Genomic DNA, 13,847 nt, shown 5'->3' with positions numbered 1-13,847 from the left:
CAGCGTGCCCCGCGGCGCGGCGGAGGAGGCCGCTCGGGGCCATGGCGGCGGCCGCGCTGAGGGGACCCCGCTGGGCCCCGCTGGCCCTGGCGGCTCCCGGGGCTCCCCCGCCGCTCCCGGGGCTCCTCCCGGGGCTCCTCCGGAGGCTCCCGGGGCCACCCAGCCGGGCCATGGCCGGGCACAACCGCTGGTCCAAGGTGCGCAACGTGAAGGGCCCGCGGGACGCGGAGCGGAGCCGCCTCTTCCAGCGCCTGGCGCAGATGCTGAGGGCGGCCGCCAGAGGTGTCGCGACAGAGCGCGGTGTCGCGATAGGGGTGGGGAAGGGGGGCGGGGGGTGTAGAGGGCTGGTGGGGCGGCGCGGAGGAGCGGCGGGGCTGTCGCGATGTGGGGACACCGGAATGTCGCGATATGGGGACAGGCCGAGCCCACCCCTCCCCCAATCCCTCAGGATTTGGGGGTCCCCAGGGTGTCCCCAGGGTGTCCCTGATGTCCCCAGGGTGTCCCCAGGGTGTCCCCAGCCCATCCCAGGGTGTTCCCAGGGTGTCCCCAGGGTGTCCCCAGGGTGTCCCTGATGTCCCCAGGGTGTCCCCAGCCCATCCCAGGTGTCCCCAGGGTGTCCCCAGGATCCCCAGAGTGTCCCCAGGGTGTCCATGATGTCCTCAGGGTGTCCCCAGCCCATCCCAGGGTGTCCCCCGCTGTCCCCAGCCCCCCCAGATGTCCCCAGGGTGTCCCCAGGGTGTCCCCAGGTGTCCCCAGCCCATCCCAGGGTGTCCACAGGGTGTCCCCAGCTGTCCCCAGCCCATCCCAGGGTGTCCCCAGCCCATCCCAGGGTGTCCCCAGGGTGTCCCCAGCCCATCCCAGGGTGTCCCCAGGGTGTCCCCAGGTGTCCCCAGCCCATCCCAGGGTGTCCCCAGGTGTCCCCAGGGTGTCCCCAGGGTGTCCCCAGCCCCCCCAGATGTCCCCAGGGTGTCCCCAGCCCATCCCAGGGTGTCCCCAGGGTGTCCCCAGCTGTCCCCAGCCCATCCCAGAGTGTCCCCAGGGTGTCCCCAGGGTGTCCCCAGCCCATCCCAGGGTGTCCCCAGGGTGTCCCCAGCTGTCCCCAGGGTGTCCCCAGCCCATCCCAGGGTGTCCCCAGGGTGTCCCCAGGGTGTCCCTGATGTCCCCAGGGTGTCCCCAGCCCATCCCAGGGTGTCCCCAGGGTGTCTCTGATGTCCCCAGGGTGTCCCCAGCCCATCCCAGGGTGTCCCCAGGGTGTCCCCAGCTGTCCCCAGGGTGTCCCCAGCCCATCCCAGGGTGTCCCCAGGGTGTCCCCAGGGTGTCCCTGATGTCCCCAGGGTGTCCCCAGCCCATCCCAGGGTGTCCCCAGGGTGTCTCTGATGTCCCCAGGGTGTCCCCAGACCATCCCAGGGTGTCCCCAGGGTGTCCCCAGGGTGTCCCTGATGTCCCCAGGGTGTCCCCAGCCCATCCCAGGTGTCCCCAGGGTGTCCCCAGGATCCCCAGAGTGTCCCCAGGGTGTCCTCAGCCCATCCCAGGGTGTCCCCCGCTGTCCCCAGGGTGTCCCCAGGTGTCCCCAGGTGTCCCCAGGGTGTCCCCGGGATGTCCCCAGGTGTCCCCAGGGTGTCCCCGGGATGTCCCCAGGTGTCCCCAGCCCCCCCAGCGCCGCTGTCCCCGCAGAGGGGGGCCCGGACCCGGCTCTGAACGCGGCTCTGGCCGCAGCCGTCCAGCAGTGCCGCGCCCGCAACATGCCCAAGGCGTCCATCGAGGCTGCCCTGCGGCGGGCACAGGTGAGGGCACCTGGGGGAGGGGGCTGGGGACGCTTGGGGACACCTGGGAGGGGCTGGGGACGCTTGGGGACACCTGGGAAGGGGTTGGGGACACCTGGGATGGAGTTGGGGACACCTGGGATGGGTTGGGGACACTCTGGGAAGGGGTTGGGGACACCTGGGAAGGGGTTGGGGACACCTGGGATGGGTTGGGGACACCTGGGAAGGGGTTGGGGACACCTGGGAAGGGGTTGGGGACACCTGGGATGGGGTTGGGGACACTCTGGGATGGGTTGGGGACACCTGGGATGGGTTGGGGACACTCTGGGATGGGTTGGGGACCCCTGGGATGGGGTTGGAGACACCTGGGATGGGGTTGGGGACACTCTGGGAGGGGCTGGGGACGTTTGGGGACACCTGGGAAGGGGTTGGGGACCCCTGGGATGGGTTGGGGACACTCTGGGATGGGGTTGGGGACACCTGGGATGGGTTGGGGACACTCTGGGATGGGCTGGGGACACCTGGGATGGGTTGGGGACACCTGGGATGGGTTGGGGACACCTGGGATGGGTTGGGGACACCTGGGAAGGGGTTGGGGACACCTGGGATGGGTTGGGGACACTCTGGGATGGGGTTGGGGACACCTGGGATGGGGTTGGAGACCCCTGGGATGGGGTTGGGGACACTCTGGGATGGGGTTGGAGACCCCTGGGATGGGGTTGGAGACCCCTGGGATGGGGTTGGGGACACCTGGGAAGGGACTGGGGACACCTGGGATGGGTTGGGGACACCTGGGAAGGGGTTGGGGACACCTGGGATGGGTTGGGGACCCCTGGGATGGGTTGGGGACACTCTGGGATGGGGTTGGGGACCCCTGGGATGGGTTGGGGACACTCTGGGATGGGTTGGGGACACTCTGGGATGGGACTGGGGACGTTTGGGGACACTCTGGGATGGGTTGGGGACACTCTGGGAAGGGGTTGGGGACCCCTGGGATGGGGTTGGGGACACTCTGGGATGGGCTGGGGACACCTGGGATGGGTTGGGGACACCTGGGATGGGGTTGGGGACACCTGGGATGGGTTGGGGACACCTGGGATGGGGTTGGGGACACCTGGGATGGGGTTGGGGACATTTGGGGACACCTGGGATGGGTTGGGGACACCTGGGATGGGTTGGGGACACCTGGGAAGGGGTTGGGGACACCTGGGATGGGGTTGGGGACATTTGGGGACCCCCCTGGGGCCACTCGGGGTGGGTTGGGGACCCTCTGGGGACCCCCTGGGAGGGTTGGGGACCCCTGGGAAGGGGTTGGGGCCACTTGGGGACCCTCTGGGGCTACTCTGGGTGGGTTGGGGTCACTCTGGGGACACTTGGGGCCACTCTGGGGCCACTCTGGGAGGGTTGGGGACCCCCAGGAAGGGGTTGGGGACCCCCTGGGATGGGTTGGGGACCCTCTGGGATGGGGTTGGGGACATTTGGGGATCCCTGGGAGGGTTGGAGACACTCTGGGAAGGGGCTGTGGACCCTTGGGATGGGGTTGAGGACCCCTTGGGGCCACTCAGGGTGGGTTGGGGGCACTCTGGGGCCACCCTGGGAGGGTTGGGGACCCTCGGGAAGGGGTTGGGGACGCTCTGGGGCCACTTGGGGACCCTCTGGGGCCACTCAGGGTGGGTTGGGGCCACTCTGGGGACACTTGGGGCCACTCTGGGGCCACTCTGGGAGGGTTGGGGACCCCCTGGGATGGGGTTGGGGACATTTGGGGACCCCTGGGAGGGTTGGAGACACTCTGGGAAGGGGCTGTGGACCCTTGGGATGGGGTTGAGGACCCCTTGGGGCCACTCAGGGTGGGTTGGGGCCACTCTGGGGACACTTGGGGCCACTCTGGGGCCACTCTGGGAGGGTTGGGGACCCCCTGGGATGGGGTTGGGGACATTTGGGGACCCCCCTGGGGCCACTCGGGGTGGGTTGGGGACCCTCTGGGGACCCCCTGGGAGGGTTGGGGACCCCTGGGAAGGGATTGGGGCCACTTGGGGACCCTCTGGGGACCCCCTGGGATGGGTTGGGGCCACCTGGGGCCACTGGGGGCCCTGTGTGGCCACAGGAAGGCGCCGGGGGCTCGCGGCTGCTGCTGGGGGCTCGCGGCCCGGGGGGCTCGGAGCTGCTGCTGGACGTGGTCACCGGGGAGCCGCGGCGGTGCCAGCGCCAGCTCGGCCAGCTGCTGGGCCAGTGCGGGTCAGGGACGGTGCTGGGGACACAGAGGGGACAGTGCGGGTCAGGGACGGCGTGGGGACACTGCTGGGGACAGTGCGGGTCAGGGACGGTGCTGGGGACAGTGCTGGGGACAGTGCGGGTCAGGGACGGTGCTGGGGACAGTGCTGGGGACAGAGGGGACAGCGGTGTGGGGACAGTGCTGGGGACACTGCTGGGGACACTGCTGGGGACACTGCTGGGCCAGTGCGGGTCAGGGATGGTGCTGGGGACAGCGGGGACACAGTGGGGAGGGGACAGTGCTGGGGACAGCGGGGACAGAGGGGACAGCGGTGTGGGGACAGTGCTGGGGCCAGTGCGGGTCAGGGACGGTGCTGGGGACAGCGGGGTGGGGACAGCGGGATGGATCAGGGGACAGCGGGGTGGGGACACTGCTGGGGACACTGGGATGGGGACACTGCTGGGGACACTGGGATGGGGACACTGCTGGGGACACTGGGATGGGGTCACTGCTGGGGTCACTGGGATGGGGACACTGGGATGGGGTCACTGGGATGGGGACACTGCTGGGGACACTGGGATGGGGTCACTGCTGGGGTCACTGGGATGGGGACACTGGGATGGGGTCACTGGGATGGGGACACTGCTGGGGACACTGCTGGGGACACTGGGATGGGGACACTGCTGGGGACACTGGGATGAGGACACTGGGATGGGGTCACTGGGATGGGGACACTGCTGGGGTCACTGGGATGGGGTCACTGGGATGGGGTCACTGCTGGGGACACTGGGATGGGATCACTGGGATGGGGACAGTGCTGGGGACACTGGGATGGGGTTACTGGGATGGGGACACTGGGATGAGGACACTGGGATGGGGTCACTGGGATGGGGACACTGCTGGGGACACTGGGATGGGGACACTGGGATGGGGTCACTGGGATGGGGTCACTGCTGGGGTCACTGCTGGGGACACTGGGATGGGGACACTGGGATGGGGTCACTGGGATGGGGACACTGGGATGGGGTCACTGGGATGGGGTCACTGCTGGGGTCACTGCTGGGGACACTGGGGTGGCTCAGGGGACACCGGGGACGGGTCGGGGACACTCTGGGGACTCCCAGGAAGGGGCTGGGGACACCTGGGGACCCCCGGGATGGGTTGGGGACACGCAGGGGTCACTCTGGGGTCACTCTGGGGTCACTCAGGGTGGGTTGGGGTCACTTAGGGTGGGTTGGGGTCACTCAGGGGTCACTCAGGGGTCACTCGGGTCACTCAGGGTGGGTTGGGGACACTCTGGGGTCACTCAGGGGTCACTCAAGGTGGGTTGGGATCACTCAGGGGTCACTCGAGTCACTCAGGGTGGGTTGGGGTCACTCAGGGGTCACTCAGGGGTCACTCAGGGTCTGTGTCCGGCCTCCCGCAGGGGCTCTCTGGCCGAGGGTGTCCGGCACAGCTTTGAGGCCGTGGGCGTGGTGCGAGTGGCCGGCCAGGACGGGCGTGGCCGGGCCGTGTCCATGGAGGTGGCCCTGGAGCTGGCGCTGGTGGCCGGAGCCCGGGACGTGGCGGCCGAGGACGAGGCCGAGCTGAAGGTGGGAGCGGCCTGGGAGTGACCACAGCCCCCCCCCCCCCCCCCCCCGCTGGCCCTTGGGCCACTGCCGGGGGTCACTGACATCCCCGGCCACCACTGGCCACCCCTCGGCCACCCCCAATGACCTCTGACCACCCCAAATGATCCCTGGCCACCCCAATGACCCCTCGGCCATCCCCAGTGACCCCCAGCCACCCCAAGTGACCTCTGACCACCCCCAGTGACCCCTGGCCACCCCCAATGACCCCTGACCACCCCCAATGACCCCTGACCACCCCCAGTGACCTCTGACCACCCCAGTGACCCCTGACCACCCCAATGACCCCTGACCACCCCCAATGACCTCTGACCACCCCCAATGACCCCTGATCACCCCAAATGACTCCTGGCCATCCCCAATGACCCCTGACCACCCCAATGACCTCTGACCACCCCCAATGACCCCTGACCACCCCAATGACCTCTGACCATCTCCAGTGACCCCTGACCACCCCAAGTGACCTCTGACCACCCCCAGTGACCCCTGACCACCCCAAGTGACCTCTGACCACCCCCAATGACCCCTGACCACCCCCAATGACCCCTGACCACCCCAAGTGACCTCTGACCACCCCCAATGACCCCTGACCACCCCCAATGACCCCTGACCACCCCAAATGACCCCTGACCACCCCAATGACCCCTGACCACCCCAAATGACCCCTGACCACCCCCAATGACCCCTGACCACCCCAAGTGACCTCTGACCACCCCCAATGACCCCTGACCACCCCCAATGACCCCTGACCATCCCAAATGACCCCCGGCCACCCCAATGACCTCTGACCACCCCAAGTGACCCCTGACCACCCCAATGACCCCTGACCATCCCCAATGACCCCTGACCACCCCAAATGACCCCTGACCATCCCCAGTGACCTCTGACCACCCCAAATGACCCCTGGCCACCCCCAATGACCTCTGACCACCCCCAGTGACCCCTCGGCTACCCCAATGACCCCTGACCACCCCCAATGACCCCTGACCATCCCCAATGACCCCTGACCACCCCAAATGACCCCTGGCCACCCCAAGTGACCCCTGGCCACCCCCAGTGACCCCTGACCACCCCAATGACCCCTTGGCCACCCAAATGACCCCTGACCACCCCAATGACCCCTTGGCCACCCCAATGACCCCTGACCACCCCAATGACCCCTGACCACCCCAGTGACCTCTGACCACCCCCAATGACCCCTGACCACCCCAATGACCCCTGGCCATCCCCAATGACCCCTGACCACCCCCAATGACCCCTGACCACCTCCAATGACCCCTGACCACCCCAAATGACCCCTGACCACCCCCAATGACCCCTTGGCCACCCCAATGACCCCTGACCCCCCCCTCTCTGGCCTCTCCCCGCAGTTCCTGTGTGACCCCTCGTCCCTGGCGAGCGTCCGGCAGCAGCTGGAGGCCGCAGGGCTCCGGCCGCTCTCGGCCGCCGTCGAGTTCGTGCCGCGGGCGCTGCTGGCGCTGCCCGAGGGGCCGCGGGCTCAGGCCGAGCGGCTACTGCAGGCCCTGGGCGACTGCCCGGACGTCGTCCGGCTCTACCACAACATCCAGGAGGGGCCGGAGGGGGCCGAGGGTCAGTCCTCTCCGGCCACGGGTCACTCCCCTGACGGTCAATAAAGCCTCGGTTGGACGTGTCCCCGCCTGGCTCGGCCGCCTGGGTGGTCAAGTGGTCATCGGGGGGCGTTGGGAAAGGTCAGGGGTCACTGGGGGTGGTCAGTGATGGTCTGAGGGGCACTCGGAGTGGTCAGGGAATGTCCAAAGGTCACTGGGGGTGGTCAAGGATGGTCTGAGGGTCACTGGGGGTGGTCAGGGATGGTCTGAGGGTCACTGGGGGTGGTCAGGGATGGTCTGAGGGTCACTGGGAGTGGTCAGGGATGGTCTGAGGGTCATTGGGGTGGTCAGGGATGGTCTGAGGGGCACTTGGAGTGGTCAAGGATGGTCCAAGGGTCACTGGGAGTGGTCAGAGGGTCACTGGGGGTGGCCGAGGATGGTCTGAGGGGCACTGAGGGTGGTCAAGGATGGTCTGAGGGGCACTGGGGGTGGTCAGGGATGGTCCAAGGGTCACTGAGGGTGGTCAAGGATGGTCTGAGGGTCACTGGGGGTGGTCAGGGATGGTCTGAGGGGCACTCGGAGTGGTCAGGGATGGTCTGAGGGTCACTGGGGGTGGTCAGAGGGTCACTGGGGGTGGTCAGGGATGGTCCGAGGGTCACTGGGGGTGGTCAGTGATGGTCCGAGGGTCACTGGGGGTGGTTAAAAGCCACGCCGGTGCCGGGCAGGGTCATTTATTGGGGTTGGCCGCTGCTGTGGTCACTCGTCCGAGCCCGCGGGGCTGCCCAGGAAAAGGTCGGCGTAGCCGAAGGCCGGGGCGGCTCCTTCCTCCTCCTCCCCTTCCTCCTCTTCCTCCTCGTCCTCCTCCTCCTCTTCCTCCTCCTCCTCCTCGTTGTCCTCCTCCTCCTCCTCCTCCTCGTCCTCCCCTCGCCCCGAGGGCCGGCGCCGCTGGGCCGCCCGCTGCCCGCTGCCCGCTGGCCCCGTGGCTTCCTCGGCGCCTCTCGGGCCGGCCCCGTTGGGCCGGAGCTCCTCCCGCGCCGGCCGCGCCTCTTCGGCCGCTCGGACCCCGTTGGGCCTCGGCGCGGCGCCGTCCTGCGGCCGCGGTCCGGCCGGCCTGGGCCCGCTCGGCCACGTGGCATCGCCCGATCTCTGCCCGCTTGCCCACGTGGCATCGCCCGGCCTCTGCCCGCTCGGCCACGCTTCCTCCCTCGCCGCAGCCGCCCTGGGGCCGTCCTTGGCTGCGGCCTCTCGCTGCCCATCCCTGCCCGGCCTCGCTCTGCCCGCGGCCGTCCGGGCTCCGTCCCTGGCTCGCCGCGGCCTCCTCGGCGCCTCGGCGTTGTTGTTGGCGTCGTTGGCGTCGCTGGCGCGGAGCCGCAGCAGGCGGGCGAGCAGGAAGCGCCGCTCCTCGCGGGCCCGTAGCCACTTGGCCTCGAGCCGCGCCACCTCGTCGCAGAGCGCGCCGTTCTCCAGCACCAGCGCCCGCGCCGCGCGCCGCAGCCGCCGAAAACGCAGCCGGTACCGCTCGGCCGGACGCGCCCGCGCCGCCCTCGGCATCGTCCTGAGGAGGGGCACGGCGCTGGCGAGGCGGGGCTGGGGAGCGTGGACGGAGATCGGAGGGGAATCGGCCCAAATGGAGGCTGGAGCGAGCGAAATCGGCCCCAAATTGGCCTAAATTGAGCCCGGATTGACCCAAAATGAGCCTGGAGCGAGCGAAATCGGCCCCAAATTGGCCTAAATTGAGCCCGGATTGACCCAAAATGAGCTTGGAGCGAGCGAAATCGGCCCCAAATTGGCCTAAATTGAGCCCAGATTGACCCAAAATGAGCCTGGATTGACCTAAATTGAGCCCGGATTGACCAAAATCGGCCCAAATTGAGCTAAATTGACCCAAATTGACCTAAATTGACCCAAATTGAGCCCAGATTGACCCAAAATGAGCCTGGAGCGAGTGAAATCGGCCCCAAATTGGCCTAAATTGAGCCCGGATTGACCCAAAATGAGCCTGGAGCGAGCGAAATCGGCCCCAAATTGGCCTAAATTGAGCCCAGATTGACCCAAATTGACCCTAAATTGACCCAAAATGAGCCTGGATTGACTTAAATCGAGCCCGGATTGACCGAAATCGGCCCAAATTGACCCAAATTGACCTAAATTGAGCCCAGATTGACCCAAAATGAGCCTGGAGCGAGCGAAATCGGCCCCAAATTGGCCTAAATTGAGCCCAGATTGACCCAAAATGAGCCTGGATTGACTTAAGTCGAGCCCGGATTGACCAAAATCGGCCCAAATTGAGCTAAATTGACCCAAATTGACCTAAATTGACCCAAATTGAGCCCAGATTGACCCAAAATGAGCCTGGATTGACCTAAATCGAGCCCGGATTGACCAAAATCAGCCCAAATTGACCCTAAATTGACCCAAATTGAGCCCAGATTGACCCAAAATGAGCCTGGAGCGAGCGAAATCGGCCCCAAATTGGCCTAAATTGAGCCCAGATTGACCCAAAATGAGCCTGGAGCGAGCGAAATCGAGCCCGGATTGACCAAAATCAGCCCAAATTGACCCAAATTGACCCTAAATTGACCTAAATTGACCCAAATTGAGCCCAGATTGACCCAAAATGAGCCTGGAGCGAGCGAAATCGGCCCCAAATTGGCCTAAATTGAGCCCAGATTGACCCAAAATGAGCCTGGATTGACCTAAATCGAGCCCGGATTGACCAAAATCGGCCCAAATTGAGCTAAATTGACCCAAATTGGCCTAAATTGACCCAAATTGAGCCCAGATTGACCCAAAATGAGCCTGGAGCGAGCGAAATCGGCCCCAAATTGGCCTAAATTGAGCCCAGATTGACCCAAAATGAGCCTGGATTGACTTAAATCGAGCCCGGATTGACCAAAATCGGCCCAAATTGAGCTAAATTGACCCAAATTGACCTAAATTGACCCAAATTGAGCCCAGATTGACCCAAAATGAGCCTGGAGCGAGCGAAATCGGCCCCAAATTGGCCTAAATTGAGCCCAGATTGACCCAAAATGAGCCTGGATTGACTTAAATCGAGCCCGGATTGACCGAAATCGGCCCAAATTGACCCAAATTGACCTAAATTGACCCAAATTGAGCCCAGATTGACCGAAATCTGCCCAAATTGACCCAAATTGACCCTAAATTGACCCAAAATGAGCCTGGATTGACCTAAATCGAGCCCGGATTGACCGAAATCGGCCCAAATTGACCCAAATTGAGCCCAGATTGACCGAAATTGGCCCAAATTGACCCAAATTGACCCTAAATTGACCCAAATTGAGCCCAGATTGAGCCCAGATTGACTGAAATCGGCCCAAATTGACCCAAATTGATCTAAGTTGACCGAAATCGGCCCAAATTGACCCAAATCGAGCCTGGATTGACCTAAATCAGCCCAAATTGGCCCAAATTAACCCAAATCGGCCCAAATTGACCCAAACTGACCCGAATTGACCCAAACCGAGCCCGGTCTGACCCAAAGCAGCCTCGAGCTTGAGCCGCATCCGCCCCTTTTGGGGTGAAAAACGGGGAAAACGGGAAAAAGGCGCGCTCGGAACGATTTTGGGGGGAAAAGGGGGGAAATCGGGGCTGTGAGAGGGACCGGGACGAACGCGCCGGGCCCCGGCGAAGGGCGAAGCTCCCCTCCCCTCCCCCGTCGTGTTTTGGGGCGAAACGCGGCGATTTTGGGGCGAAACGCGGCGATTTTGGGGCAAAACGCGGCGATTTTGGGACTCACCGGGGCCGGAAGGGGAACGGATCGGACAGGAAGTGAGCGCGACGGAACGGAAAGGGGTGAGCACCGCCGGAAGTGAGTGCGCGCACCGGAAGTGGGCGGTGAAACCGGAAGTGGCCGTTCCGGCAGAAAGGAGCCGCCCGCTCCCGAAAAAACGGAATTTGGCCCCAAAAACGGGTCAAGGTTCCGGCACCGGGCGCCGGTTGCGTCAGGACGTTCCTTTTTGATGGCAAACCGCCTCTTTTTGGGTCCAAATACTCCCTTTTTGGTGCCGAACCGCCCGGGTTTTGTCCACCCAACTCTATGGTTGCTTCCGGCTCGGAGCCGCTCTAGCCCGCTGGGAGGACCGCCCCGCCCCCGTAACGCTCCGTCTCGATGGTTATTTCCGCTTCGGATCCGTCCAATAAACGCTCGGATTTGGGTTGATTCCCTTTTTTAACAAGAAAAACACCCGGAATTTCCGAAAAAAAACCCCCCACCCCGAACCGAGTTAAAAACCTGGAGACTCAAGCGAAGCCATGGGTCGGAAATGAGGGGAAATGAGGGGAAATGAGGGGAAATGAGGGAAAGGGCGAGGAGAGGCGGCGGCGGCGGCAGATTCGCCACGGCTCGCGGCGCCGCTCTTCCCTCGCCGCCCTCGGCGCGAGGAATTCCATCCCGAGCGATTCGTTCCGGGCTTTTTGCCGGCGGTTCGGGGCCGTTCCGGGCGTTTCTCGCGGCCCAGAGGAGAACGGGGGAAGCGCGTGTGCAAAGGGCGGCGCTCAGAAGCGATCCGCCTCAGCCCCGCCGTGGCTTCCGGGTTCGAGCCGCTCTGGCCCGCTCGGAGGACCGCGAGTTCCGTTATCCTTAAGGAGCCCTCGCGGCTCTATGGTCACTTCCGGTCCGTGCCGTTATCTCGCCGGATCAGCTCTATGGTTATTTCCGGCTCGGAGCCGCTCTGGCCACCTTGGAGGACCAACAGTCCCCATATCCTCCATGACCCCCTCTCAACTCTATGGTTGTTTCCCGGTGAGGGCCATTGGAGCCGCTCTGGCCCGCTTGGAGGACCGCGAGTTCCACTTTTCTAGGCCCAAACTGCCCCTTTTTGGGTGCAAATTCCACTTTTTTCGGGTCCAAATTCCCCTTTTTTGGGGTCCAAATCCCCCTTTTAGGCTGCAAATTCCATTTTTCCAGCCCAAACTTTCCTTTCCTCTCTCCAAACTCCTCCTTTTTTTTTTGCTCAAACCTCACATTTTCGGGGGCCAAACTCGCCCATTTTGGGCCCAAATTCCCTTTTTTGGTCAGAACTCCCCAGTTTTAGGATCTGAATTCCATTTTTTTGGCCTCAAACCGCCCCTTTTGGAATCAAACTCCCTCTTTTTTGGCCCAAACTCCCCCATTTTTGGACCAAATCCCCCTTTCCCCTCCAAATCCCAGCTTTCCAACCCAAATTCCCCTCTTTTTGTGCCAAACCTCCCCATTTTTCACCCAAAACTCCCCTCGTTTTATCTTTTTTTTGGTCCAAATCCCGGGTTTTTTCCTCCTCCAAAATTCCCTCTTTTTTTTTTTTCTTTCAATTTCTTTTTTGGTCCCAACTCCCAAATTTCACCCCAAATTCCCAATTTTTCACCCAAATTCCCAATTTTTCACCCCAAATTCCCGAATTTCAGCCCAATTTCCCCTTTTTCACCCCAAATTGCCTGTTTTCCACCCCAAATTCCCCAAATTTCACCCCAAATTCCAATTTTTCACCCAAATTCCCAAATTTTAACCCCAAATTCCCATTTTTAAATCCCAAATCCCCCAATTTCACCCCAAATTCCCAATTTTTAAGACCAAATTCCCAATTTTCCACCCCAAACTCCCCTTCTTAACCCCAAATTCCCCCTTTTTTACCCCAATTCCCCTTTTTAACCCCAATTTCCCCCTTTTCACCCCAAATTCCCGAATTTTCACCCAAATTCCCAATTTTTAACCCCAAATTTCGCCCCAAAATTCCCAGTTTTTCACCCCCAACTCCCACATTTTCCCCCCAAATCCCGAATTTTCACCCAAATTCCCAATTTTTCACCCCAAATTCCCCTTTTTTAACCCCAAAATCCCGAATTTTCCCCCCAAATTCCCGAATTTTCACCCAAATTCCCAATTTTCCCCCATATCCCCCAAATTTCGCCCCAAACTCCCCAAATTTCGCCCCAAATTCCCAATTTTTCACCCCAAATTCCCCTTTTTCCCCCCCAAAATCCCGAATTTTCCCCCCCAAATTCCCGAATTTTCACCCCAAATTTCGCCCCAAACTCCCAATTTTTCACCCAAAATTCCCCTTTCCCCCCCCCAAATTCCCGAATTTTCACCCCAAATTCCCAATTTTTCACCCCAAATCCCCCAAATTTCGCCCCAAATTCCCAATTTCACCCCAAACTCCCAATTTTTCACCCCAAAATTTCCTTTTTACCCCCCAAATCCCGAATTTTCACCCAAATTCCCGATTTTATCACCCCAAATCCCCCAAATTTCGCCCCAAATTCCCGAATTTTCCCCCCCAAATTCCCGATTTTCCCCCCCAAAATCCCAATTTTTCACCCCAAATCCCCCAAATTTCACCCCAAATTCCCAGTTTTCCTCCCAAATTCCCCTTTCCCCCCCAAATTCCCGAATTTTCACCCCAAATTCCCAATTTTTCACCCCAAATCCCCCAAATATCGCCCCAAAATCCCGATTTTTCACCCCAAATCCCCCAAATATCGCCCCAAATTCCCGACTTTTCCCCCCCAAATTCCCAATTTTTCACCCCAAATCCCCCAAATATCGCCCCAAATTCCCGATTTTTCACCCCAAATCCCCCAAATTTCGCCCCAAAATCCCGAGTTTTCACCCCAAATCCCCCAAATTTCGCCCCAAAATCCGGAATTTTTCACCCCAAATCCCCCAAATTTCGCC

General features: G+C 62.3%; 2 protein-coding genes across 2 annotated transcripts; one reads left to right on the top strand and one right to left on the bottom strand.

Annotated features, from left to right (window-relative positions):
• On the top strand, window positions 1-7,254 carry TACO1 (translational activator of cytochrome c oxidase I). The gene is made up of 5 exons (XM_082300159.1): window positions 1-282; window positions 1,675-1,784; window positions 3,868-3,998; window positions 5,402-5,567; window positions 6,974-7,254. The coding sequence occupies exons 1-5, from the start codon at window positions 42-44 to the stop codon at window positions 7,235-7,237; spliced, it is 912 nt and encodes a 303-aa protein (XP_082156285.1). The 5' UTR covers window positions 1-41; the 3' UTR covers window positions 7,238-7,254.
• Window positions 7,255-7,927: 673 nt separating this feature from the next.
• On the bottom strand, window positions 7,928-11,336 carry LOC309584212 (uncharacterized protein; the record flags this gene model as incomplete). The annotated part of the gene is made up of 2 exons (XM_082300167.1): window positions 10,932-11,336; window positions 7,928-8,836 (listed from the first exon to the last, which is right to left on the bottom strand). The coding sequence occupies exon 2, from the start codon at window positions 8,720-8,722 to the stop codon at window positions 7,928-7,930; it is 795 nt and encodes a 264-aa protein (XP_082156293.1). The 5' UTR covers window positions 8,723-8,836; window positions 10,932-11,336.
• Window positions 11,337-13,847: the final 2,511 nt, after the last annotated feature.

The sequence above is a fragment of the Coloeus monedula genome (genome assembly GCF_965178545.1).
Source record: "Coloeus monedula genome assembly, chromosome: 37".
NCBI lineage: Eukaryota > Metazoa > Chordata > Aves > Passeriformes > Corvidae > Coloeus > Coloeus monedula.
The sequence above is the reverse complement of the archived record's forward strand: the minus strand, read 5'-3'. Positions and strand labels throughout refer to the sequence as shown.

What these genes read in the sequence shown, in the direction of transcription:
- TACO1 (XM_082300159.1), top strand. Translation starts at nt 42, where the DNA reads ATGGCGGCGGCCGCGCTGAGGGGACCCCGCTGGGCCCCGCTGGCCCTG. An exon ending in GCTGAGGGCGGCCGCCAGAG is followed by an intron (nt 283 to 1,674) that starts GTGTCGCGACAG and finishes CTGTCCCCGCAG; the next exon opens with AGGGGGGCCCGGACCCGGCT. An exon ending in AGGACGAGGCCGAGCTGAAG is followed by an intron (nt 5,568 to 6,973) that starts GTGGGAGCGGCC and finishes CTCTCCCCGCAG; the next exon opens with TTCCTGTGTGACCCCTCGTC.